Source organism: Pteronotus mesoamericanus, unplaced genomic scaffold (genome assembly GCF_021234165.1).
Source record: "Pteronotus mesoamericanus isolate MK-2021 breed Mesoamerican mustached bat unplaced genomic scaffold, CSHL_Meso_final contig_66, whole genome shotgun sequence".
NCBI lineage: Eukaryota > Metazoa > Chordata > Mammalia > Chiroptera > Mormoopidae > Pteronotus > Pteronotus mesoamericanus.
In genome coordinates this window covers 2,140,855-2,167,449 of record NW_026555230.1, presented here as the reverse complement: position 1 = coordinate 2,167,449, position 26,595 = coordinate 2,140,855, and the positions used below count along the sequence as shown (strand labels likewise).

General features: G+C 39.0%; 1 protein-coding gene across 2 annotated transcripts in view; it reads right to left on the bottom strand.

Annotated features, from left to right (window-relative positions):
• CD99L2 (CD99 molecule like 2) overlaps positions 1-26,595 on the bottom strand; it is a 128,635-nt gene that overhangs the window by 9,957 nt on the left and 92,083 nt on the right. For both annotated transcript variants that reach the window (XM_054581807.1, XM_054581808.1), the window contains exon 6: positions 248-286. In XM_054581807.1, the coding sequence (XP_054437782.1) occupies positions 248-286 (39 nt within the window). The remainder of the gene's footprint in view (positions 1-247; positions 287-26,595) is intronic.

The window sequence follows — 26,595 nt, the reverse complement described above, 5'->3', positions numbered from 1 at the left end:
CTATTTAACTGAGTTTCAGATAGGTCTCTGGGTTTCAGTCCAGTGAACTTCCCATGGGGCCACCTCACCGGGGGTCTTTATTTTCATGCTTAGTTCCTTTAAATGACTTTGTTCCTCTGCTGTTAGCCTCACAGTTCCCTAGTGGAAACATTCAGGGCAAGATCAGAAAGGCCAACTCTAAAATGAGAGTGGGCCAGCACTATGTCTTCCTGTGGTTTCTAACAGAAACTTTGGAACTCAAACCCACCTGCTTCAGGGTCATCATTGCTGCCATACTGGCCATCACCTGGAGAAAGGACAAAAGCACATAAGTGTCTACTGTGAGTCCATGACCATCCAGCTCTGGGTGATGAGAGAAAGCCCCTTCCCAACTCTCTGAGCCTTCTGATTACCCTCTGCACAGGCTCAAGCCATTAAATCCCCTGTGGGCTTCTACCCAACAGAAGCACGTCTTAACCCTTAAAGAAGAGGTAGGAGGGAGTGAGCTGGAGCCTGAGGAAAGATTGGTGAGGAAAGCTTTGGGGATAGAACTGAGATGGTGGTCAGCAGGGCCAAGGTGATGACTCACCTCCCACTTCGCAGCTTCCATCTTGGTCAGACAAAGAAAAAAATAGCTGTGCCCTCAGGACACTTCGCCCCGACCAGGAGTTGCATGCAGGCCTGGGTGCCGAGTGCACAGCAGCCAGCAGATATGGTAGATGCCTGGTGAAAGGGGACACAGAGCTGCCTAGAAACCCTTCAGGAGAGACCTGAGACGGAGGCATTGGGGAGAGAACTGAGGTAGTAGCCAGGGGGGTTCCCAGTGCTGACTCCTTCCCCATTCCGCAGTCACCATCTTGCTCAGGCAAACCACTCCCCTGAGTGGCAGCAGCCTGTAAGGACACAATAGCCTTGCCCTCAGGAGGCAATGCCCTGCCCTGTGGTGCCTAAGCCTGATGGCTGAGGGCAGAGTGACTAGATTAACAATTGCAGGAGACAGACACAGACAGTAGATTCCTGAAAGTCTCAAACAGTCTGCCTAAGGTCAGACAGAGTCAACAACTCACATCATCAGAGGCAGACCCAGAAAGAAAAGGAAAAAAAAAAAAGACCCGCCTACTACCACAGAAGTTCACACCACAAAGTCAGGAATCAAGACAGATCATTTTAGAAGCAGAAGCAGAAAAAGAAGAGTCTCACAAATAATGGGAAGGAAAAGAAACACCCCATAAATGAGGGGAAAGGAGGAATCCCCAAAGAGATAACTAAGTGAAAGAGAGGCAAGTAAACAATCAGATACCCAATTCAAAAAAATGGTTCTAAGGAAGCTCAATGAGCTCAGTGAGCTCAAAGAGAGCTATGAGAAACTACAGGGAAACTATCAGGAACTTATTGCAAAATACCTAAACATGGAAAAGGACATAGAAACTATCAATAAGAGACAAGCGGAAGTGAAGAATACAATTTCTGAACTGAAGAACTCAGTAGAAGGAATCCAAAGCAGGCAAGATGAAGCAGAGGATCAAATCAGCGAGCTAGAGGACAGGTAGAAAAAAGTTCCCAGAAAGAGCAAGAAATGGAAAAAAGACCCAAAAGAATGAAGAGGCATTTAGGGAAATGCAGGACAACCTGAAAAGTAATGATATCCATATAATAGGGATACCAGAAGGAAAAGGAGAGGAGCAAGGGATAGAGAACGTCTTTGAAAAAATAATGCTGGAAAATTTCCCTAATTGGAGGAGAGAAAAAGACACACAAGTCCAGGAAGCACAGAGGGCCCTATTCAAGAGGAACCCAGTGAGGCCCACTCCAAGACACATCATCATCAATATGGCAAGTATCAAAGACAAAGACAGAATCCCAAAGGCAGGAAGGGGGAAACAGGTAGTAACATACAAGGGAGCCCTGATATCGCTAGCAGCTGACATTGCAACAGAAACACTACAAGCCAGAAGGGCATGGCAAGAAATATTCCAAGTCCTGAAAAGCAAGGACTTGCAGCCAAGACGCTCAACCCAGCAAGGCTCTCAATTACAATGGAAAGTGAAGTAAGGAGTTTCCCAGACAAAAGAAGACTAAAAGAATACATCTCCACCGAACCAGCACTACAAGATATGCTAAAGGGACTGGATTAAGATGATGAAGAAAAAGATGAGAAAGAGAAGAACACAGGTACAAAGGGAAAAAATGAGTAAGTACTTATCAATAATAACTTTAAATGTAAATGGACAAAATGCCCCAATCAAAAGACACAGGATAGGGGAATGGACAAGACAACACGACCCACACACATACTGCCTACAAGAGACCCACCTCAGAACAAAGGACCTACACAGACAGAAAGTAAAGGGATGGAAAAAATATTTGAAGGAAATGGACAGGAAACAGAGTGGGGGAAGCAATACTTATATCAGACAAAATAGATTTAAAAACAAAGGCCATAAAAAGAGACCCAGAGGAACACTTTATAATACTCAAAGGAAGAATCCATCAAGAAAATATAAACATTGTAAACTTATATGCACCCAACATAGGAGCACCCAAATATATAAGGAAAATCTTGGAGGACTTCAAGAAAGAGAAAGACAGCAACACTCTGATAGTAGGGGATTTTAACACTCGACTGTCAAAAAAGGATAGATCTTCGAAACAAAACATAATCAAGGATATTGTGGAACTGAATGATGCCTTAGATCAAATGGACTTAACTAACATATATAGAACCTTACATCCCAAAGAAGCAAAATACACATTCTTTTCAAATGCACCTGGAACATTTTCACAGATAGACCACATGATAGTACACAAAGCAAGCCTCAACAAATTCGGAAAAATTGAAATAGTAACAGGCATTTTCTCGGACCACAAGGGCTTGAAACTGGAAACCAACCACAGGGAAAAACCTGAAAAACTTTCCAACTCACGGAAATGAAACAGCACACTATTAAACAATGAATGGGTCAATAATGAGATAAGAGAAGAAATCAAAAAGCTTCTGGAAACAAATGAAAATAAACACACAGCAGTCCAAAATCCATGGGACACAGCAAAGGCAGTCCTGAGAGGGAAGTTCATAGCAATAAAAAAGTTTTAGGCCTCCCTAAAAAGAGACAGAAACATTTCAAATAAATGACCTAACTCTACAACTTCAAGAACTAGAGAAACAACAACAAATAAATCCCAGAGCAAGTAGAAGGAAGGAAATAATCAAGATTAGAACAGAATTGAATGACACAGAGACTAAAGGAACAATTCAAAGGATCAAACAATCCAGGAGCAAGTTCTTTGAAAAGATAAACAAAATCTAAAAGCCTTTAAACAGACTCATCAAGAAAAAAAGGGAGAGGATCGGATCCCAATAAATAACATCAGAAATGAAAGAGGAGAAATAACAACTGATACCACCAAAATACAAAGGATTGTCAGAAACTACTATGAACAGTTATATGCCAAGAAATTTGAAAACCTCGATGCAATGAACAAATTTCTAGAAAAGTATAACCTTCCAACACTGAATGAAGAAGCAGACTGCCTGAACAGACCAATAACAGCTGGGGAAGTAGAAGCAGTAATCACAAAACTCCCAGCACACAAAAGCCCTGGACCAGATGGTTACATAGGAGAATTTTACAGAACATTTAAGGAAGAGCTAACCCCTGTCCTTCTGAGATTAGTCCAAAGAATCCAAGACAAGGGAAGACTCCCAAACTCTTTTTGTGAGTCCAGGATCATCCTAATCCCAAAACCAAATAAAGACCCTACAAAGAAAGAAAACTACAGGCCAATATCGCTGATGAACATAGACGCTAAAATCCTCAACAAAATATTGGCAAACCGCATCCAGCAATACATTAAAAAGATCATCCATCATGATCAAGTGGGATTCACCCCAGGGATGCAAGGATGGTTCAGTATATGCAAATCAATAAATGTAATACATCACATAAACAAAAGGAAAGACAAAACCACATGATCATCTGAATAGATGTGGAAAAAGCATTTGATAATATACAGTGCCTGTTTATGATAAAAACACTCAGCAAAATGGGAATAAATGGGGCATACCTCAACATAATAAAGGCCATATTTGAAAAACCTACAGCCAACATCGTATTCAATGGGCAACACTAAAAGCTTTCCCAATAAGATCGGGAACAAGACAAGGATGTCTGCTTTCAACACTTGTATTCAACATAGTATTAGAACTCCTAGCCACAGTGGTCAGACAAGAAAAAGAAATAAAAAGGTATCCCAACTGGAAAGGCAGAAGTAAAACTCTCATTGTTTGCAGATGACATGATAGTGTACATAGAAAACCCTACAGACTCCACCAAAAAACTACTTGACCTAATAAGTGAATTTGGGAAAAGAGCAAGATACAAAGTCAATATTCAGAAATCAAAGGCATTTTTGTACACCAACAATGAAATAGCAAAAGCAGGAATCAGAAAAAAAAATGCCATTTGTTATAGCAACAAGAAAAAAAAGTACCAGGAATAAATTTAATCAACCAAGGAAGGTAAAAGAGCTGTACGCAGAAAATTATACAACACTGAAGAAAGGAATTAAGGAAGACACAAATAAATGGAAACATATACTGTGTTCATGGATAGGAAGAATTAACATCATCAAAATGTCCATAGTACCCAAAGCAATTTATAGATTCAATGCAACCCCTATTAAAATACTAATGACGTATTTCAGAGACATTTCAAAAATTTATATGGAACAATAAATGACTCCGAATAGCCTCAGAAATTTTGAGAAAGAAAAACAAAGTAGGAGGGATCACAATACTGGACATAATATTATATTACAAGGCCACTGTAAACAAAACAGTCTAGTACTGGCACAAGAACAGACCCATAGATCAGTGGAACATAATACAGAGCTCAGAAATAAACCCCTGTCTCCATGGTCAACTAATATTCAACAAAGGGAGCAAAGGCATAAATTGGAGTAAAAATAGCCTCTTTAACAAATGGTGTTGGGAGAGCTGGACAGCTACATGCAAAAAATTGAAATTTGATAACCAACTGACACCACACAGAAAGATAAACTCAAGATGGATAAAAGACTTAAATATAAGTTGCGACACCATAAAAGTCCTAGAGTAGAATATAGGCAGGAAACTCTCAGATATCCCATACAGCAACATGTTCATCGATTATGTCCCCTAAAGCAAGGGACATAAAGGAAAGAATAAACAAGTTGGACCTCATCAAAATAAGAAGCTTCTGCATGGCTAAAGAAAACATCAGCAAAATGAAAAGAGAACCAACCATATGGGAAAATATATTTGCCAATACTACATCGGATAGGGGTTTGACCTCCAAAATATATAAAGAACTCACACGACTCCACTCCAAGAAGAGAAACAACCCAATTAAAAAATGGTCAAAGGACTGAGGCAGACACTTCTCCAAGGAAGAGATACAGAGGGCCCAGAGACATTTGAAAGGATGCTTGGCATCAGTAGCCATCAGAGAAATGCAGATTAAAACCACAATGAGGTACCACTTCACCCCAGTCAGAATGTCCATCATGAACAGATCCACAAACAACAGGTGCTGGCGAGGCTGTGGAGAAAAGGGAACCCTAGTACACTGTTGGTGGGAATGTAGACTCGTGCAGCCACTGTGGAAAGCAGTTTGGAATTTCTTCAAAAAGCTAAAAATGGAACTGCCTTTTGACCCAGCAATTCCCCTGCAGGGACTATGCTCTAAGAACCCCAAAACATCAATCCAAAAGAACCTATGCACCCCAATGTTCGTAGCAGCACAATTTACAATAGCCAAGTGTTGGAAGCAGCCTAAATGCCCATCAGTAAATGAGTGGATCAAAAGACTATGGTACATTTACACAATGGAATACCATGCAGCAGAAAGAAAAAGAGCTACTACCCTTTGAGACAGCATGGATGGAACTGGAGAGCATTATGCTAAGTGAAATAAGCCAGGGGTGGGGGTGGGAGGAAAATACCATATGATCTCACTTAAATATGGAACCTAACCAACATAACAAACAAGCAAGGAAAATATAACCAACATTGAAAGAAAAAAGAAACCAACAGAGTCAGGAGGGAAGGAGGGGAGGGTGGGGAAAAGGAATGGAAGGGTTAAGTCAAGGAACATGTATAATGATCTATGGACAAAGTCAAAGTGGGGAAGAATTGAGGGAGGGAAGTGGGGGATGGGGGCAGGGAGAAGTGGTGGCGGGAAAGTGGAGACAAAGGTATTTGAACAAAAAAAATTTAAAAAAAATTTAAAAAGAGATGAAAGGCTAGCATAAATATTATTCATAATCCTGCCAGCCAGGGAGATTTATGGTTAATATTTCAATTTACTTTCTTCCTGTACCTAATGCTTTATTTTCTTTTCTTCAAATCCAGATGTTTCTGTTCTGTTCATGGAACTTAGGGACATATACAACATCCTTATGATATGCTACAGGATGTATTTAAAAAGTAAATAAATTAATTAAAAAAAAAATAAAGTCACATAACTAGAAAAAAAAAAAGAATTTTTAAGGGCTTCCATTTACAGCTTGACATAGACTTGGAGTTGTTCTTGGAACATACACAAATGAAGGCGGACAATTTTTTTTACCCAGGATTTTGAAATTCAAAAGGTTCTGAAATATCAGATGGAGAAGATATTAGTGGTTGACAGGAGTTTGGGAGAGCAGAGAGGGAGGGAGCTGGCTGTGGTTATAAAAGCTAAACAGGCAGGATCCTTGCGGTGACAGAGCTCTGCTTTACCTTGACTGTGGTGGTGGTCACAGGAATCTATACATGTGATAAAATTTCACGGAACTAAGCACAAGCACACACACACTTTCCCAGACAGCAGCTCCCAGACAAGTAAGTGGTGCTATTTCAGGACATTAATTAGCCTTGAGCACTCCTTTCATGTCGCCCTCTTCTTCTCAGGACATAATGGAGGAGAGACTGTTGACAAAGCCCAGGGTCCTTAGGAGAAACTACCCTGGGACGTTGGAGGCAATGAACTGACATTTCCTTCACCAATCAAAGAGTCTGGAAAGAAGGGGAATGTAGGTTCCTCGATGGTAACAAATGTTCACCCTCTGGTAAGGGATCTTGGTAATGGGGGAGGCTGTGGGTGTGAGGGAGCAGGGGGTATATGGGAACTCTGTACATTCTGCCCAATTTTGCTGTGAACCTAAATGTGCTCTAAATATATTTTATTGAAAAAAACAGTCTGGGGGAGAAAATAAGGTTTGTTATATTCCCAATTGGGGCTGAACCCTTGAGTTAAATGCATTTTATAAAGATCCATCATCGGATATGAATGGTTATTTAGAAAACATGAAGCATCAGCACTTTAAAAAACACGATCACTGCTGTTGGAGTAAGCAGAACAAAAAGGAGGACAGGAGTCATCACCCTCTGTGTAACGTGTCAGCAGCGAGGCCACTGTGAGAGCTTGAAGTCCAATCGTGCGTGCCCATCTATGGTCCCTCCTCTGCTGTGCTGGAGAGGTGAGCTCCTCACAGGCAAAGCCACTCACCTTGGTCTAGGGTGTGCAAGGCAAGGCTGTGCAGTCTGGAGTTGTGCAAGGAGTCTGGAGTGAAAGGCTAGGGGGACAGGTGTGGGGGAATGGCTGCTGGGTTCCTGGTGCTAGGGTATAAGACCACACTCCAGCAGCCATTTTTCTTGAGAAGAGCAGGCCCCTCCCAGGGGAAAAACAATTATCTCGCCCGTGGAAAACCGCACACCCCACCCTCTAGAAGCTTCCTACCCCCTGTTCTCTGGAATCCTGCTCGCCTCACCCTGTGTCCTTTTCAAAAAAAATTTTGCTTCCTTTCCCCCAAACTGCATCTTACCCACTGTGGAGGAGACAGCAACATACATGGACTCAGGGGTGTTGAGACTGGCTTTAGGGCACCGCCACTCCATACACTTTCCCACGAACCACACTGGTGCTTCCCCCTAGGGGAGCCTAGGAACACTCTCTACATTTCCAGCAGACTTTGTGATCTGGAGGCCCCACCCACTATCTTACTAGGGGCTTCAGCCTGATGAGTTCAAAAAATAATCTGGGACAGACTCAGATATGTGGCCAGGAACACAGGGGAACATACCCACTATCTTCCCTGAAATATGAATGGCACCTCCCACAGGAGATCTAGGGGCCCCATCCTCCCAGTTCCACCAGAAGTCCCCTCAGAAACAGACAGGTCAGTGGCTAGATTAAGACTAGTGGCAGGACTGCAGGCAGAGGCAGGTGGAGGTGGTTCCTGCAGTACCTTTGCTCATTAGTTAACCCAACCCTGAACCATGTGCTGATAAAAAGCCAGAGTTACAGAGCAGTAAGGCCCATTCTGGATGCAGCTAAGCCAGAAGGAGACAGCCACAAACTGTGGATCCATTGTAGCTTTGAACAGGTTGTCTAGAGCTAGATTGGATAGCATCTGACATTGGTTTGCACCAGCTGCAGACAACATTAGAGTTTTTCATTCTTTCTCATTATTTTCTCTTTCATATAGCTTTGTATAATTTATTCTTCAAAAATTTTATTTTTCTCTATTCTTTCAAATCTTGTATCTCACTCTTCCCTTTTATCACTCCATTTTGCCTTCCTCCATTTCTTTTTTTTTTTTATTTTACGTTTTCCATTTCTTTGTTCTTTTATGGTGATTCCCTGTTTCTATTCCTTACTCTTATTATTTCTCCGTGCTATCTTCTCATAATCATTGTTTCCTTTGGCCTTATCGTATTCTTGTTTTTCTTATAATATTCTATTTCTCTTTCACTTTTATTATTCTTTGTTCTTTTATCATTGACTTTGCTGTTGTTGTGGTTTCTTTTGCTTGTGTGGGTTTTGTTTTCTGTTTCGTTTTGCTGTGTTCTGTCATCACCTGCACAATAGCTTACAAGATATGGTGGGGGGGGGCGTTGAGCCTCTCAGAAAGCCAACAAAAAGGGAGAACCTATTAATAAATGGGCCAACAACAACCAAGACCCAAAAACTACAGAACAGTCCACATAAACTGCAAAAAGGGCATCCCTAGAGCATCCAGCACAGAAGGTCAAGGGCACTGCACTACCAAGTCCCACAGGACTCCTGCAACAGAAGGCCACCCGTATGAAGACAGGGAGTCAAACCAGATCTATCTAATATGCACAAACAAACAAAAAGAGTCAGCTAAAATGCGGAGACAACAAAACCCTCAAACAAAAGAAAGGAATCCCCAGAAACAGAACTAAATGAACTTGAGGCAAGTAATTTATAAGACACAGAGTTCAAAGTAATGGTTATGAGGATGCTCACGGAACTTAGTGAAAACTACAAGGAACTTAATGAGAACTATTGGGTTGGCCAAAAATTTGTTTGGTTTTTTCCATAAGATGGCTCTAGTAGTGCTTAGTTGTCTTTAACTTAATTCAAAAAAATTTCTGTTAGATTGTATTGTGACAGCTGACATATCAGTGTTTATTAAAAAAATCATCAAAATTGGAGAATTTTTGTGCAGCCATTTAAATATTGGAGATGGAAGAAAATAAGCAACATTTTTGGCATATTATGCTTTATTATTTCAAGGTAAGAACATAACAGAAACACACAAAAAAAGATTTGTGCAGGGTATGGAGAAGGTGCTGTGACTGATTGAATGTGTCATAAGTAGTTTGCAAAGTTTTATTCTGGATATTTCTTGCTGGACGGTGCTCCACAGCTGAGTGTCCAGTAGAAACTGATAGTTATCAAATTGAGATATTAACCGAGAACAATCACCATTCTACCACATCGGAGGTAGCCAACATACTCAAAATACCTAAATCAATAGTTATAGGTGAAAATAAAAAGTTTTTATTTTACAGAAAAAAACTAAAAGGACATTTTGGCCAACCCAATACATCAGCATGAAAAAGAACATAGAAATCATAAATAGGAACCAGTTGGAAATGAAGAATGCAATATCTGAAATGAAGAATATACTAACGGGAATTAAAAGCAGGCTAGATGAAGCAGGGGATTGAATCAGTGATTTCGAATACAAGATAGAAAAAAAAAACACCCAATCAGAGCAACAAAAAGAAAAAAGATTTAAAAAGAACAAGGATGGGTTAAGGGAACATTCAGACATGAAACATAACAATATCCACATCATAGGGATACCAGTAAGAGAAGAAAGTGAGCAAGGGATAGGAAACCTGTTTGAAAAAGCAATGACAGAAAACTTTCCTAACCAGGTGAAGGGAAAAGTCACACAAGTCCAGGAAGTACAGAGTTCCAATCAAGATGACCCCAAAGAGACCCACACCAAGACATCATAATTTTTTTTTTTTTTTTTACAGTCAAGACAAATTGTCTTTCACTTCAATTGTATTTAAGGATTACATTTTCCATTTGGTAACAAAATCACAAAAACAAACCAATTTATCAGAAAAGTATGAAAGATGCTCAGTTAAGCCCTGATAGCTTATAAAGATATGTATTTTTTCCTTTGCTCTGTTTTACACAACTAAATAGAAGTAAAGAAACTGTATTGCTAAATAAGTAGTGTAGGAAACATTTGTACTTTATATAGATTATATTTATATTTAATGTTATTATCTGAATAGAGAATTTTGAATTTGTTTATTTATTTATTTATTTATTTTTAATTAATTTATTTACTTTTTAAATACATTTGTCTCTGCCTTCCCCCCACCTCTTTCTCTTACCCCCTCCCACCTTCCCTCCCTCAGCTCTTCCCCTTTGGTTTTGTCCATGAGTCCTTGCTATATGTTCCTTGACTTTCCCCTTCCCTTCCCTTTCCCTGCCCCCCCCCTTCCCTCTTGTCTCTGTTGATTTCTTTTCCTTTCAGTGTTGCTGGTCATGTTTTCCTTGTTCTTTGCATTGTTGGTTAGGTTCCGCTTATAGGTGAGATCATATGGTATTTGTCTTTCGCCCCCTGGCTTATTTCGCTTAGCATGATGCTCTCCAGTTCCATCCATGCTGTTGCGAAGTTTAGTACTTCTTTTTTTCTTTCTGCTGCGTAGTATTCCATTGTGTATATTATTTTGATACACAATAATTTTTTACCATAATTTTTGACCATAATTTTTTGATCCAGTCATCTACTGATGGGCATTTAGGTTGCTTCCAACACTTGGCTATTGTAAATTGTGCTGCTATGAACATTGGGGTGCATAGGTTCTTTTGTATTGGCGTTTTGGTGTTCTCAGGGTATAGTCCCAGCAGGGGAATCGCTGGATCAAAAGGCAGTTCCATTTTCAGCTTTCTGAGGAAATTCCACACTGCTTTCCATAGTGGCTGCACCAGTCTGCATTCCCACCAACAGTGGACTAGGGTTCCCTTTTCTCCACAGCCTCGCCAGCACCTGTTGTTTGTGGATCTGTTTATGATGGCCATTCTGACCGGTGTGAGGTGATACCTCATGGTGGTTTTGATCTGCATTTCTCTAATGGCTAGTGATGCAGAGCATCCTTTCAAATGCCTCTGGGCCCTCTGTATCTCCTCCTTAGAAAAGCATCTGCCCAGGTCCTTTGCCCATTTTTTGATTGGATCGTTTGTCTTCTTGGAGTAAAGTCGAGTGAGTTCTTTATATAACTTGGAGATCAAACCTCTATCTGATGTATCATTAGCAAATATATTTTCCCAAATGGTTGGCTCCCTTTTCATTTTGCTGATGTTTTCTTTAGCCGTGCAGAAGCTTCTTATTTTGATGAGGTCCCACTTGTTTATTCTTTTCTTTATGTCCCTTGCTTTAGGAGACATATCAGTGAAAAAATTTCTGCGTGGGATATCTGAGAGTTTCCTGCCAATGTTCTCCTCTAGGATTTTTATGGTGTTGCGACTTACATTTAAGTCTTTTATCCATCTTGAGTTTATTTTTGTGTATGGTGTCAGCTGATGATCCAATTTCAATTTTTTGCATGTAGCCATCCAGCTCTCCCAACACCATTTGTTGAAGAGGCTGTTATTGCCCCATTTTATGCTTCTGCCCCCTTTGTCGAATATTAGATGTCCATAGAGACCTGGGCTTATTTCTGGGCTTTCTATTCTGTTCCACTGGTCTATGGGTCTGTTCTTGTGCCAGTACCAGATTGTTTTGAGTATAGTGGCTTTGTACTAGAGTTTGATGTCCGGTATTGTGATCCCTCCTACTTTGTGTTTCTTTCTCAAAATTGCTGCGGCTATTCGAGGTTGTTTATGGTTCCATATAAATTTTTGAAATGTCTGTTCTATTTCTGTGAAATACGTCATTGGTATCTTAATAGGGATTGCGTTGAATCTATAAATTGCTTTTGGTAGTATGGACATTTTAAGGATATTAATTCTTCCAATCCATGTGCACGGTATATGCTTCCATTTATTTGTGTCTTCCTTAATTTCTTTTTTCAATGTTGCATAGTTTTCTGCATACAGGTCTTTTGTGTCTTTGGTTAAATTTATCCCTAGGTACTTTATCTTTTTTCGTGCTATATCGAATGGTATATTTTTCCTGATTTCTTCTTCTTCTATTGCATTGCTGGTGTACAGAAACGCCTTTGATTTCTGAATGTTGACTTTGTATCCTGCTGTTTTGCCAAATTCACTTATTAGGTTGAGGAGTTTTTTGGTAGAGTCTACAGGGTTCTCTATGTACACTATCATGTCATCTGCAAACAATGATAGTTTTACTTCCTCCTTTCCTATTTGGATGCCTTTTATCTCTTTCTCTTAAGACATCATAATTAAAATGGCAAAGTTTAAAGACAAAGGGACAGCAAGAGAGGAACAATCAGTTACCTACAAAGGGAGCTCCAATAAGGCTGTCAGCTAATTTCTCAACGGAAATATTTCCAGCCAGAAGGGCTTAGCATGAAGTATTTAAAATAATGAAAAGCAAGGATCTGCAACTAAGAGTACTCTATTCAGTAAGCCTATTATTTAAAATTGAAGGTGAAGCGAAAAGCTTCCCAGACCAAACAGAAACAAAAGAAGCTAAAAGAGTTCATTAACACCAAACCACCAAGCACTGTGAGGAATTTAGAGACTGTTTTAAGAAGAAGAAATAGAGAAAGAGAAGAACATAGATATAAAGAAAAACCAGCAATGAACAAATACTATCAATATTAATCTTAAATGCCAATGGATTAAATGTTCCAATCAAAAGACATAGAGTAACTGAATGGATAAGAAAATATGACTCATGTATATGCTGTCTACAAGAGACCCACCTCAGAACAAAAGATCTACACAGACTAAAAGTGAAGGGATGGAAAAAAAAATGCCATGCAAATGGAGATGAAAAAAAAGTTGGGGTAGCAATACTTATATCTGACATAATAAGACTTCAAAACAAAGGCCATAACAAGTAACAAAGAAGGTCACTACATAATACTAAAGGGATCAATCCAACAAGAGGATATAACCCTTATAAACATATACGAGCCCAATATAGGAGCACCTAAATATATAAATAAAATCTTGGTGGACTTTAAAGAAGAGATCGACAGCAATACAGTTGTTGTAGGGGATTTTAACAGCCACTGTTGCCATTGGATAGATCTTCCAGACAAAAAAAATCAACAAGGAAACAGTTACCTTAAGGGACACATTATATCAAATAGATTTAATTGATATTTATAGAACATTTCATCCCAAAGCATCAAAATACAAGTCCTTCTCAAGTGCACATGGATCATTCTCAAAGATAGACCACATGATAGGACACAAAAGAGATCTTAACAAATTCAAGAAAATTTAAATCATATTAAGCATTTTCTTGGATTACAATGGTATGAAACTAGAAATCAACCTTAGTGAAAAAAAATGAAAAAAAATTCAAATATACGGAGACTAAATAGAATGTTATTAAATAATGAATGGATCATCAATGACATCAGGAAATAAAAAAGTACCTGGAAACATGTGAAAATGAACACACAACAACCCAAACCTACGGGAGACTGTGAAAGTAGTCCTAAGAGGGAAGTGTATAGCATTACAGGCCTACCTGAAGAAGATAGAAAGATCTCAAACAAACAACCTAACCCTACACTTAAAAGAGCAAAAAAGCAAAAACAACAAACTAAGCCCAATGGGAGTAGAAGGAAAGAAATAATTAAGATCAGAACAGAATTAAATGACAGAGAGGCTTAAAAAACAATTCAAAAGATCAATGAATCCAGGAGCTGATTCTTTGAAAAGATAAACAAAATTGATGAATCTTTAACCAGATTCATCACGAAAAAAAGAGAGGACCCAAATTAATAAAATCAGAAATGAAAGAGGAGAAATAATAATAGATACAACAGAACCACAAATAATTGTAAAAAAAAAACCCAACAAACTACTATGAACAACTATATGCCAATAAATTGGACAATCTGGGCGAAATGAATAAATCTGTAGAATCACACAATCTCCCAACACTGAATCAGGAAGAAGCAGAACACCTGAAGAGACCAATAACAAGTAATGAAATTAAAGTAGTAATCAAAAAAACTCCCAGCAAACAAAAGTCCTGGACTAGATGGCTTCACAGGTAAATTTTACCAATCATTTAAAGAAGACTTAACATTTATCCTTCTCAAACTATTCCAAAAAATTCAAGAACAGGGAAGACTCCCAAGCTCTTTTTATGAGGCTAATATTATCCTAATTCCCAAACCAGATAAAGACACTAAAAACTATAAACTATAGTTTGAAAGAAAGAAAACTATAGGCCAATATCCCTGATGAATGTTAACACAAAAATCCTAAACAAAATACCAGCAAACCAGATCCAGCAATACATTAAAAAGATCATATACCATCATCAAGAGAGCTTTATCCCTAGGATGCAAAGTTGGTACAATATTCACAAATTAATAAATGTGATACATTACATAAACAAACTGAAAGATAAAGATCACAGGACCCTATCAATAGAGGCAGAAAAAGCATTTGATAAAAACCCAGCACCCATTTATGATAAAAATTCTCAGTAAAGTGGGAATAGAGGGATTATACCTCCACATAAAAAAGTCCAGATACGAAAAACCTATAGCCAACATCATGCTCGATAAGGAAAAACTAAAAGTGTTTCCTCTAATCTCAAGAAAATGACAGAAATGTCCACTTTCATCACTCTTACTCAACACAGTACTGGAAGTCCTAGCCACAGTGACCAGACAAGAAGAAATAAAAGGCATCCAAACTGGAAAGGATGAAGTAAACTGTCATTATTCCCAGTGACATGATATTGTACATAGAAAATCCTATAGGCTCAACCAAAAAACTACTAGACTTAATAAATGAATTTGGCAAAGTAGCAGGAAAGTCAATACTCAGAAATTGATAGCATTTCTATACACCAATAATGAACTATAAGAAAGAGAAACTAAGAAAACAATCCCATATACTACTGCAACAACAACAACAATAACAACAAGAGGTATCTAGGAATAAGTTTAACAAATGAGGTAAAAGACCTGTATTTGGAAAACTATAGGACGCTGAAGAAAGAAACTAAGATACAAGTAAGTCAAAGAATATACTGTGTTCGTGGATTAGAAGAATTAACATCATTAACATGCCCATACTACTCAAAGCAATCTACAGAACCAATGCAATTCCTATTAAAATACCAATGGCATATTTCACACATCAAGAAAGAAACTCCAAGAACTTAAGAACAGACACATAGATCAGTGGAATAGAACAGAGCCCTGAAATAAACCCATGCCTTTATGGTCAATTAATATTTGACAAAAGAGGCTAGAGCATACAAAGGAATTAAGACAGTCTCTTCAATAAATGGTTGGGAGAAATAGTGATTGCAAAAAAATGAAACTAGACTTCCAACTTACACCATATACTAGAATAAACTCAAAATGGAGAGAAGATTTAAAGTCACAATACCATAAAAATTCTAGAGGAAAACCTAGGCAGTAAAATTTCAGGTATCTCATATAGCAATATTTTTGCTAATATAGAAGAAGGGGTACCCCAAAACATCCAAAATTATGTTCTATAGGGCAGGCCCCTTGTGGTACAGGCTTCCCACACTAGGTGATTATTGTAGGAACCCATCTGTATCAGTGTATCAGCTGGTGTTATTGTGAGAGGCTGTGAGAGTCTTGTTTTCTTATCCACTCAGCTATCCTATGTGTTTTGGTTGGAGCACTTACAAGGGGTGTCCAACTTGCAGCACATGGGTCTCATGCAGCCCAGGATGGCTGTGAAAGTGGCCCAAAACAAAATCATAAATTTATTTAAAACACGAGATTTTGTGTGTGTGTGTGTGTGTGTGTGTGTGATTATGTGTCACAAGGTATTTAATTGTGGCCCAAGACAACCCTTCTTCTAGTGTGGTGCAGAGATGCCAAAAGGTTGGACACCACTGAATAAGCCATTTACATTTAAGGTGATTATTGATAGATATGTATTTAGTGTCATTTTATTGTTAGAGTATTTTCCTCTGTTTTTTTTTTCTTTTTCTTCTTATTCTTAAAGTAAGCCCTTTAACATTTGCTGCAGTATTGGTTCGGTGTTAACAAACTCCTTTAGCTTTTTCTTGTCTAGGAAGCTCCTTACTTCCCCTTTGATTTATATGATAGCCTTGCTGGGTAAAGTAGCCTTGGTTGTAAGTCCTTGATTTTCATCACCTTGAATACTTCACACTACTCCCTTCCGGACTGAAATGTTTCTGTTAACAAATAAGATGACAGTGTAATTGGTACTCTCTTGTAGGTAACTACTTGCTTTTCTCTTGTGGCTTTTAAGATTCTCTCGTTGTCTTTAAGCCTTGTCATTTAATTATGATGTGTGCTGGTGTGGGCATCTTTGGGTCCAACTTATTTCAGACTCTCTGAGCTTGCTGGACTTGTGTGTCTCTTTCCTTCACCAGATTAGGGATATAATTGCTTAACTGGTACAGATTTTCAGACTGGGAAGGTTCCATAGATAGATGATGGAGATGGTTCCACAATATTGTGAATGCACTTAATACCACTTAAATGTACACTTAAAATGGTTAAAATGGTAAATTCTATGTATATCCTACCACAATGACCCCAATAAATTCAATTTAAAAATTCTTTAAAAAAAAGTAAGGACCCATGGGCGCCTGAAAAACTTCAGAGGACTGGAGGTTCCAGGCAGGGAACATGCACAGAGGCTTCCCATGTGTGGTATTATAGGAGAAATAAAATGAAAAGCCAAAGGCAGAAAACAGTCTTCTGAGTCTAGGCACCTGCTAGGCAAGTGGGGAGAGCAGAAGAAGCTGTTTCAGAAAAGCTCTGCAAAGAAATCAAAGACGGGGGCTCCTGCAGGTTCCTTCCTAAAACCAAAGTGGATACATTTTGAGGGAGATAGCACTTGAAGTTTAAGTCAACTAACTGACAGCCAAGATCATCTTTTCATTTAACCCTGGGAACTAAAGGTGACAGCATTCATGCTTCACACTAGGAGACATCTTCAGACAGCCAATATGTGTGACTCAGACACATCTGTAAGAGAACATTTATTTCTCTTTTAAAGTTTGCATTTTGATTCTTGCCTCAGCCTTTAAGAACTACATGCTTGAGGCCTTAAAAATTGTCATCAGGGAGTAAAAAGGCACTCAATTTGATCCTAATATTAAATTTTCTTTTCTAATTAAAACAAATGATGTAGTATTTTCTGCCCTGTGAGCCCAAAGTAGTTACAAACAGGTAGCATATAACAGAGTGAACCTAGCATGCAGGCTGCTAGATCACTGGCAGATTCTGACACAAAGAAAGGCATCAGCACAGTGGAGTGCTGGATACTGCATAGCAAGTATCACCTTTAGACCTCCAAGAAAGTTATAAGTGATGCTCCTCTCTTTATGGTGTTACAATGCAGGGAGGATTTGTGATTGAAGAGAAGAAAGGCCTTCTATGAAGACACCCATCCCCTACGATCTAAGGCTCCAAGGACTGCCACAACAGTCTGGTCACCAAAATGCTAGCTATGCACAGACCCAGAAGCTCAGGGAAGGTCCAGAGACAACAAGTGGGGGAGAAAATATCCAGTAAGAGCAATGAATAGCTACTGTCCCAGAATGATCTTGAAGGAGAGCAGAAGGACTCTCTCTGAGGATGGAAAGGCTGTTGTATTAGACAGGAAAAAGCATGAGCAATGGCCTGTCTCACTTTGCTCCCTCCCTGACCCACTCTCTCCCCCAAGGCCAACCCCTTTCTCATCCCCAGTTCGTCCTTTGGGTCAACTTGTCAGGAGTTTTCTAGCAACATGCCAGTTGGGGATAATCTGAGCATGTTAATAACACCCCTCTTCCCCTCCAGGTCCTTTACCAATTAAGTATGGATGCAAGGAGAAAAAGGAAGATAAGGTAAGGCATTCACTTTACGAAGGAGCTACACAAGTGTCCCAGGACCTTCAAGGTCAGGGCTTCTGTGTACTATGTTAAAAACATAGCCTGAAGCTACCTTAGAGTTTAGCTAATGCGGGGAGAAGCTGAATTTACATATCAGATCACAGAGTCCACATACAATAAGAGTGCACACATACCTAGGCAGCTACATGGAGTGCCTTGGGTTCCCTCATTCCTGTTGGGATACAGGAAAAAGCATTTCATGCCATGACTCCCATCACTGATGTGGCTTAAGAGGTCATCAGCCTAGACAATCAAGTATGCCATTCTTCCCTTCAAGGGGAGGTGTGTGTAACAGGGTAGAGAGCAAAGCCAGGTGTTTGTTTCATCCTAATCTCTCCATTTCAGTGCATTTATTGGGGGTATCAGGAATACACAAGCAAAAATGTGCCTGCCTTCAGGAAGCCAAATCTAGCTGCAGTGAAAATGATATACGTGTCTCCAGGGTGACTTGGTGTGGTAAGTGCTATCCTGTGCCAGGAGAAATGAGAAGTTCTAAGAGAACCCAGAAGCAGGAGGTGGAGGTTGTGCCAGAGGGCCAAGCTGGGGTAGGCAAAATAGGACCACATCGGGGAACAGCCTCCAGAGAAGAGGTAATTTCTGAGGTGTCTCTTAAATGATGGGTAGTTTAGCACTTTCTGGGGAATAAATAGGAACTCATCTAGTGGAAGAAAGGATTTTTAGAGACACAGAATGTGCAGGCACAAATATATGCACTACCAGTTCATTTGTATGTTTGGAGATGAAAGGATCCTGGTGGTCCAGGGCAGAAAGATAGGGCAGCAGGCTAAGGGACTTCAATTTATCTTGTACACAGTGGGCAGCCATTAAAGACAATTTTGGGTTTTTTTGGGTTTTTTTGCTTCTTTAAACAAATTTCCCCAACACATAGTTAAGAAAATTTTCAAACATTCAGAAAAGTTGAAAGCACTGTACACTGAACACTCATATCTACCGTCTGGACTCTATAATGGATACTTTGCATTATTTGCTTTACCATAAGTCCATCCACCCCTTTATTTTTTGTGATGCATTTCAAAGTAACTCACAGACATCACTGCACTTCACCTCTCAACACAGAGCATAGAGTTCCACACTTGCTTATGATTCCTTTTTAAGGTAAATTTTACATATCATAAAATGCACAAATCTTATGTGTACCACTTGATGTCTTGGTAGATGAGTGTACCTGCAATACCCATACTCCTACTAAAACACCGAATGTTACCATCATCCCAGAAAGTTCTCTCATGTCCATGCCCAAACACTTCCTGTCCATTTCCCAGCCCTGGTAAACATGGATCTCATTTCTAACACAAAAATTATTTTGAAAGTATTACAACTTCATGGGTTTGGGCTCATATAGCATGTACTCTTGTTTTCTTTGGCTTCCTTCACTCGGCATAACATTTTTGACATTTATTCATGTTTTTATGTGTATCGGTACTTCATTCCATTGTATGAGTATATAAGTATATCATAAATTGCCTACCCACTTATTCTCCTATTGATACTTGGGCCATTCCCAGTTTTTTGTTTTTGTTTTGCTATTATAAATAAAGTTGCCATGAGCATTTTTACAAGTCTTCTCTTGAATACATGAAATTGCTGAGTCACTGGATAGGTCCATGTTCAGTTTTATAAGAAACTTTACATTCCCACCAACAATGTATGAGAGTTTCAGTTGCTCCATATCCAGACCAACATTTGGTACTTTCAGTCTCATTTTAGCCATACTTCTGGGTGTGCTGTGATATCTCATGTGGTTTTAATTTGCATTTTCTTAAATAAATTGATTTGAAGTATCTACATATAAGTCCTTTTATGCAGTTCCTGTTCAAATCTTATGGTCATTTTTAAATTGGGCTATCTTTTCATTTTTACACAATAGTTTTAAGCAGAGGTCAGACAAGGTAAGTTTCCTTGTGGTTCTCTCTTGCAGCTGCATGGAAGGCCAACTGGATCCAGGAAACCAGTTAAGAGGTTAAGGTAATGGCCCTGGGCTTGAGGGGAGGCAAAGAGAAAAAACATTCCAGATTCAAAAGATACTAAGGGGAGGACTTCTGGCATGAGGGAATGAGGAGTTCAATAAATCATCTCCTGAAAAAGTCACTCTAACCCTGGACAATCAAAGACAGCCATTTCAGGAAACAATGAGAACAGCTGGAGTCTGTGGCCTTCTTGGCCAGGGTTGCTCTCAGTTTCCCCCAGATTAGTTGAACTGGGAAGGGGAAAATTGGCCCAAAAAACCAACAACTGTACTGCAGCTGCTAAAGGGGGTCCATGTGGCGTGCCACTTTGTCAGTTAATGTGGCAATCTCAGTGGCAAGTGAATAGAGAGAGCCAGTAGCTTCTTTAGCCTGAGCAAGCCACCAACTAGTAACCTCGACAGGAATTTAATAGGGAGATGGGACAACAGATGCAATCTGCTACCAAGAGACTGTCACTGTCACCTACAGACAAAATATAGGGCTCCTATAAGGCCAGCAGAAATGTTTTGAGAAATGTCTTTCTGAAATAATGTTATTACATTCAGAAATGTATTTCTGAAATAATGTTATTAGTTAAATGTTTTGAGGAAAAACATTTAACTAATATCATTATTTCAGAAATACACTTCAAAACTATAGTTGAGTCAATGTGTCTAAGAACCAAGCTTGAAAAAAGGTATGGATTACGATTGTTTTTAGGCTAAAGATCATCATTTGCTAAAATGTAACATTTTATGTTCACTCATGGCATTAGCATGTGGCACAAAGGGTAATATCTGAGAAATTCATTGTGTGCTTATCATAACCACGTTTCAGTTTCACACTTGTATTTTTCCTCAGATTCTTTATCTTTTATTGACATCTATAATGACAGAGGGTGTAACTTAAGGCAACAATTGATTATTCTTTACAAGAGAAGTTCATATACAATCCTAATTAAAGAGTTTCCTATTACTTCCTCCTTGCTAAAAAGCATGTAGTTTTTAAAAAATTAATTAATTAATTAATTTCTCCAAATACATTTGTCTCTGTCTTCCCCCCACCACTTTCCCCTGCCCCCTTCTCCCTCTCCCTCCCTCAATCCTTCCTCACTTTGGCATTGTCCATGAGTCCTTGCTATATGTTCCTTGAGTTGCCCCTTCCCTTCCTTCTGCCCCCCCAACTCCTCCCTCCTTCCCTCTTGTCTCTGATGGTTTCTTTTTCCTTTCAGTGTTGCTGGTCTTATTTTCCTTGCATCTTTGTTTTGTTGGTTAGGTTCTCCTTATAGGCGAGATCATACGGTATTTGTCTGTCACGCCCTGGCTTATCTCGCTTACCATGATGCTCTCTAGTTCCACCCATGCTGTCGAGAACTGTAGTAGTTCTTTTTTCTCTCTGCTGCATAGTATTCCATTGTGTAAATGTACCATACATTTTTGATCCAATCATCTACTGATGGGCATTTAGGTTGCTTCCAGCACTTGGCTATTGTAAATTGTGCTGCTATGAACATTGAGGTGCATAGGTTCTTTTGTATTGGCGTTTTGGGATTCTTAGGGTATAGTCGCAGCAGGGGAATCACGGGATCAAAAGGCAGTTCCACTTTCAGCTTTTTGAGGAAATTCCACACTGCTTTCCAAAGTGGCTGCACCAGTCTGCATTCCCACCAACAGTGTCCTAGTGTTCCCTTGTGTCCACAGCCTCGCCAGCACCTGTTGTTAGTTGATCTGCTTATGATGGCCATTCTGACCGGTGTGAGGTGGTATCTCATGGTGGTTTTGATCTGCATTTTTCTGATGGCTAGTGATGCTGAACATCCTTTCAAATGTCCTTGGGCCCTCTGTAATTCTTCCTTAGAAAAGCGTCTGCCCAGGTCCTTTGCCTATTTTTTGATTGGATTGTTTGTCTTCTTGGAGGGGAGTCGAGTGAGTTCTTTATATATCTTGGAGATCAAACCTCTATCTGATATATCATTAGAAAATATATTTTCCCATACGGTTGGTTCCCTTTTCATTTTGCTGATGTTTTCTTTAGCCATGCAGAAGCTTCTTATTTTGATGAGGTCCCACTTGTTTATTCTTTACTTTATGTCCCTTGCTTTAGGAGACATATTGGTGAAAAAATTTCTGCGTGGGATATCTGAGAGTTTCCTGCCAATGTTCTCCTCTAGGACTTTTATGGTGTTGCGACTTATATTTAGGTCTTTTATCCATCTTGAGTTTATTTTTGTGTATGGTGTCAGCTGATGATCCAATTTCCATTTTTTGCATGTAGCTGTCCAACTCTCCCAACACCATTTGCTGAAGAGGCTGTTATTACTCCATTTTATGCCTCTGCCCCCTTTGTCCAATACTAGTTGCCCATAGAGACCTGGGCTTATTTCTGGGCTTTCTATTTTGTTCCACTGGTCTATGGGTCTGTTCTTGTGCCAGTACCAGATTGTTTTGACTGTAGTGGCTTTGTAATATCATTTGATATCTGGTACTGTGATCCCTCCTACTTTGTTTTTCTTTCTCAAAAGTGCTGTGGCTATTCAGAGTCATTTATGGTTCCATATACATTTTTGAAATGTGTGTTCTATTTCTGTGAAATATGTCATTGGTATCTTAATAGGGATTGAGATGAATCTATAAACTGCTTTGGGTAGTATAGACATTATGATGATATTAATCCCTCCAATCTATGAGCATGGTATATGCTTCCATTTATTTGTGTCTTCCTTAATTTCTTTCTTCAATGTTGTATAGTTTTCTGCATACAGGTTTTTTACCTCCTTGGTTAAATTTATTTCTAGGTACTATACTTTTCTTGCTGCTCTATCAAATGGTATTTTTTTTTTTCTGATTTCTTCTTCTATTTCATTGCTGGTGTACAAAAATGCCTTTGATTACTGAATACTGACTTTGTATCCTGCTGTTTTGCCAAATTCACTCATTAGGTTGAGGAGTTTTTTGGTGGAGTCTACAGGGTTTTCTATGTACACTATCATGTCATCTGCAAACAATGATAGCTTTACTTCCTCCTTTCCTATTTGGATGCCTTTTATTTCTTTTTCTTGCCTGACCGCTGTGGCTAGGACTTCCAGTACCATGTTGAAGAGAAGTGGTGAAAGTGGACATCCTTGCTGTGTTCCCGATCTTAGTGGGAAAGCTTTTAGTTTTTGCCCGTTGAGTACAATGTTGGCTGTAGGTTTTTCATATATGGCCTTTATTACGTTGAGGTGTGCCCCATTTATTCCCATTTTGCTGAGTGTTTTGATCATAAATGGGTGCTGTACTTTATCAAATGCTTTTTCTGCATCTATCAAGATGATCATGTGGTTTTTGTCTTTCTTTTTATTTTATGTGATGTATTACGTTTATTGACTTCCGTATACTGACCCATCCCTGCATCCCTGGGATGAATCCCACTTGATCATGGTGGATAATCTTTTTAACGTATTGCTGGATGCAGTTTGCCAATATTTTGTTGAGGATTTTAGCGTCTATGTTCATCAGCGAAATTGGCCTGTAGTTTTCTTTCTTTGTAGGATCTTTATCTGGTTTTGGGGTTAGGGTGATGCTGGCCTCATCAAAAGAGTCTGGGAGTCTTCCCTCCTCTTGGATTCTTTGGAATAATCTCAGAAGGACAGGGGTTAGCTCTTCCTTAAATGTTCTGTAAAATTCTCCTGTGACACCATCTAGCCCAGGGCTTTTGTGTGCCAGGAGTGTCTTGATTACTGCTTCAATTTCCCCAGCTGTTATCAGCCTGTAAAAGCATTCTGTTTCTTCCTACTTCAGTGTTAGATTATACTTTTCCAGAAATGTGTCCATTTCATCAAGGTTTTCAAATTTCTTGGCATATAACTGTTCATAGTAGTTTCTGACAATCCTTTGTATTTCTGTGGTATCAGTTGTTATTTCTCCTCTTTCATTTCTGATATTATTTATTTGGGTCCCCTCCATTTCCTTTTTGATGAGTCTGCTTAAAGGCTTGTCCATTTTATTTATCTTTTCAGAGAACCAGTTCCTGGATCGGTTGATCCTTTGAATTGTTCTTTTTGTCTCCATGTCATTCAGTTCTGCTCTAATCTTGACTATTTCCTTCCTTCTACTTGCTCTGGGATTTATTTGTTGTTGTTTCTCCAGTTCTTGAAGTTGTAGTGTTAGGTCTTTTATTTGAAATGTTTCTATCTTTTTTAGGTAAGCCTGTATTGCTATGAACTTTCCCATCAGGACTGCCTTTGCTGTGTTCCATAGATTTTGGACTGCTGGATGTTCATTTACATTTGTTTACAGAAATTTTTTGATTTCTTCTCTTATCTCATTCTTGACCCATTCATTGTTTAATAGTCTACAGTTCAGTCTCCATGAGTTTGCAAGTTTTTGAAGTTTCTCTTTGAGGTTGATTTTCAGCTTCAAGCTCTTGTGGTCTGAGAAAAAGTTTGGTATTATTTCCATTTTCCTGAATTTGCTGAGGCTTGCTTTGTGTCCTATCGTGTGGTCTATTTTTAAAAAACTTCCATGTGCATTTGAAAAGAATGTGTATTTTGCTTCTTTGGGATGTAAGGTTCTATATATGTCATTTATGTCCATGTGATTCAGTGCGTCATTCAGCTCCACAATATCCTTGTTGATGTTTTATTTGGAAGATCTGTCCTTTTTTGACAGTGGGGTGTTAAAATCCCCTACTATCAGTGTGTTGCTGTCTATATCTTTTCTGAAGTCATTCAAGGGAAAGTGGTGGGGGGGGAGGCAGAGACAAATGTATTTGAAAAAATAAATTAAAATAAAATTAAAAAAAATTAAATAATAAATGTTACTAGAAAAGAAAAAAAAGATTTTCCTTATATATTTGGGTGCTCCTATGTCGGATGCATATAAGTTTACAATGTTTATGTTTTCTTGATGGATTCTTCCTTTGAGTATTATAAAGTGTCCCTCTGGGTCTCTTTTTATGGCCTTTGTTTTGAAATCTATTTTGTCTGATATGAGTATTGCTATCGCTGATTTCTTCTATTGCCCATTTGCTTGGAATATTTTTTTCCATCTCTTTACTTTCAATCTGTGTAGGTCTTTTGTTCTGAGGTGGGTCTGTTGTAGGCAGCATATGTGTGGGTCATGTTGTCTTATCCATTCAGCTATCTTGTGTCTTTTGATTGGGGCATTTAGTCCATTTACATAGAGAGTTATTACTGATAGAAATCTTTTCGTTTTTCCCTTTTGTAGCTGTGTTTTTCTTTTTCTCATTCTTTTTCTTCATCTTCTTAAACCAGTCCCTTTAGCATATCTTGGAGTGCTGGCGTATTCTTTTAGCCTCCCTTTGTCTGGGAAACTCCTTATTTCCCCTTCTATTTTAATTGAGAGCCTTGCTGGGTAGAGCAGCCTTATGATTTTTCATAAATTGGAATATTTGTTGCCACTCCCTTCTGGCTTTTAGTGTTTCTGTTGAGAAGTCAGCTGCTAACCGTATCGGGGCTTCCTTGTATGTTACTCCCTGTTTCTCCCTTTCTACCTTTACGATTCTCTCTTTGCCTTTTATATTTGCCATTTTCATGATGATGTGTCTTTGAGTGGGCCTCACGGGGCCCCTCTTGAATGGGGCACTCTGTGCCTCCTGAATCCATGAGACCTTTTCTCTCCTCAAATTCGGAAATTTTCCATCATTACTTTTTCAAAGAGGTTCTCTGTCCCTTGCTCCTCTTCTACCTTGTGGTATCCCTTTTATGTGAATATTATTGCATTTCAGGTGGTCCTACAATTCCCTAAATTCCTCGTCATTCTTTTTGAGACTTTTTTCCATTTCTTGTTCTTTCTGGGAGCTTTTTTCTACCTTATCCTCCATCTTGGTGATTCAATCCTTGGCTTCATTTAGCCTGCTTTTGATTCCTTCTACTGTGTTCTTCAGTTCAGAGATGGTATTCTTCATATCCTCTTGTGTCTTCTTGATAGTTTCTATATCCTTTTCCAGGTTGATATAGTTTGCTCTAAGATCCTAATAGTTTCTCTGCAGTTTCTCATAGTTGTCTTTGAGCTGGCTGAGCTAATTGCATTTCCTTAGAGCCACTGTTTTGAAAACAATATCTGATAGTTTCCTTGCCTCTATTTCATTTAGCTCCCTCTGTGTGGATTCCTCCTTTCCCCTCATTTGGGGGGAACTTCTTTTTATTCCCATTTTTGTGAGAGTCTATTTTATTTATTTATTTATATATGTATGTATGTATGTATGTATGTATGTATGTATTTTTTGCTTCTGTTTCAATTGATCCATCTAGACTTCCTGACTTTGTGGATTAAATTTCCATGGTAGTAGGCAG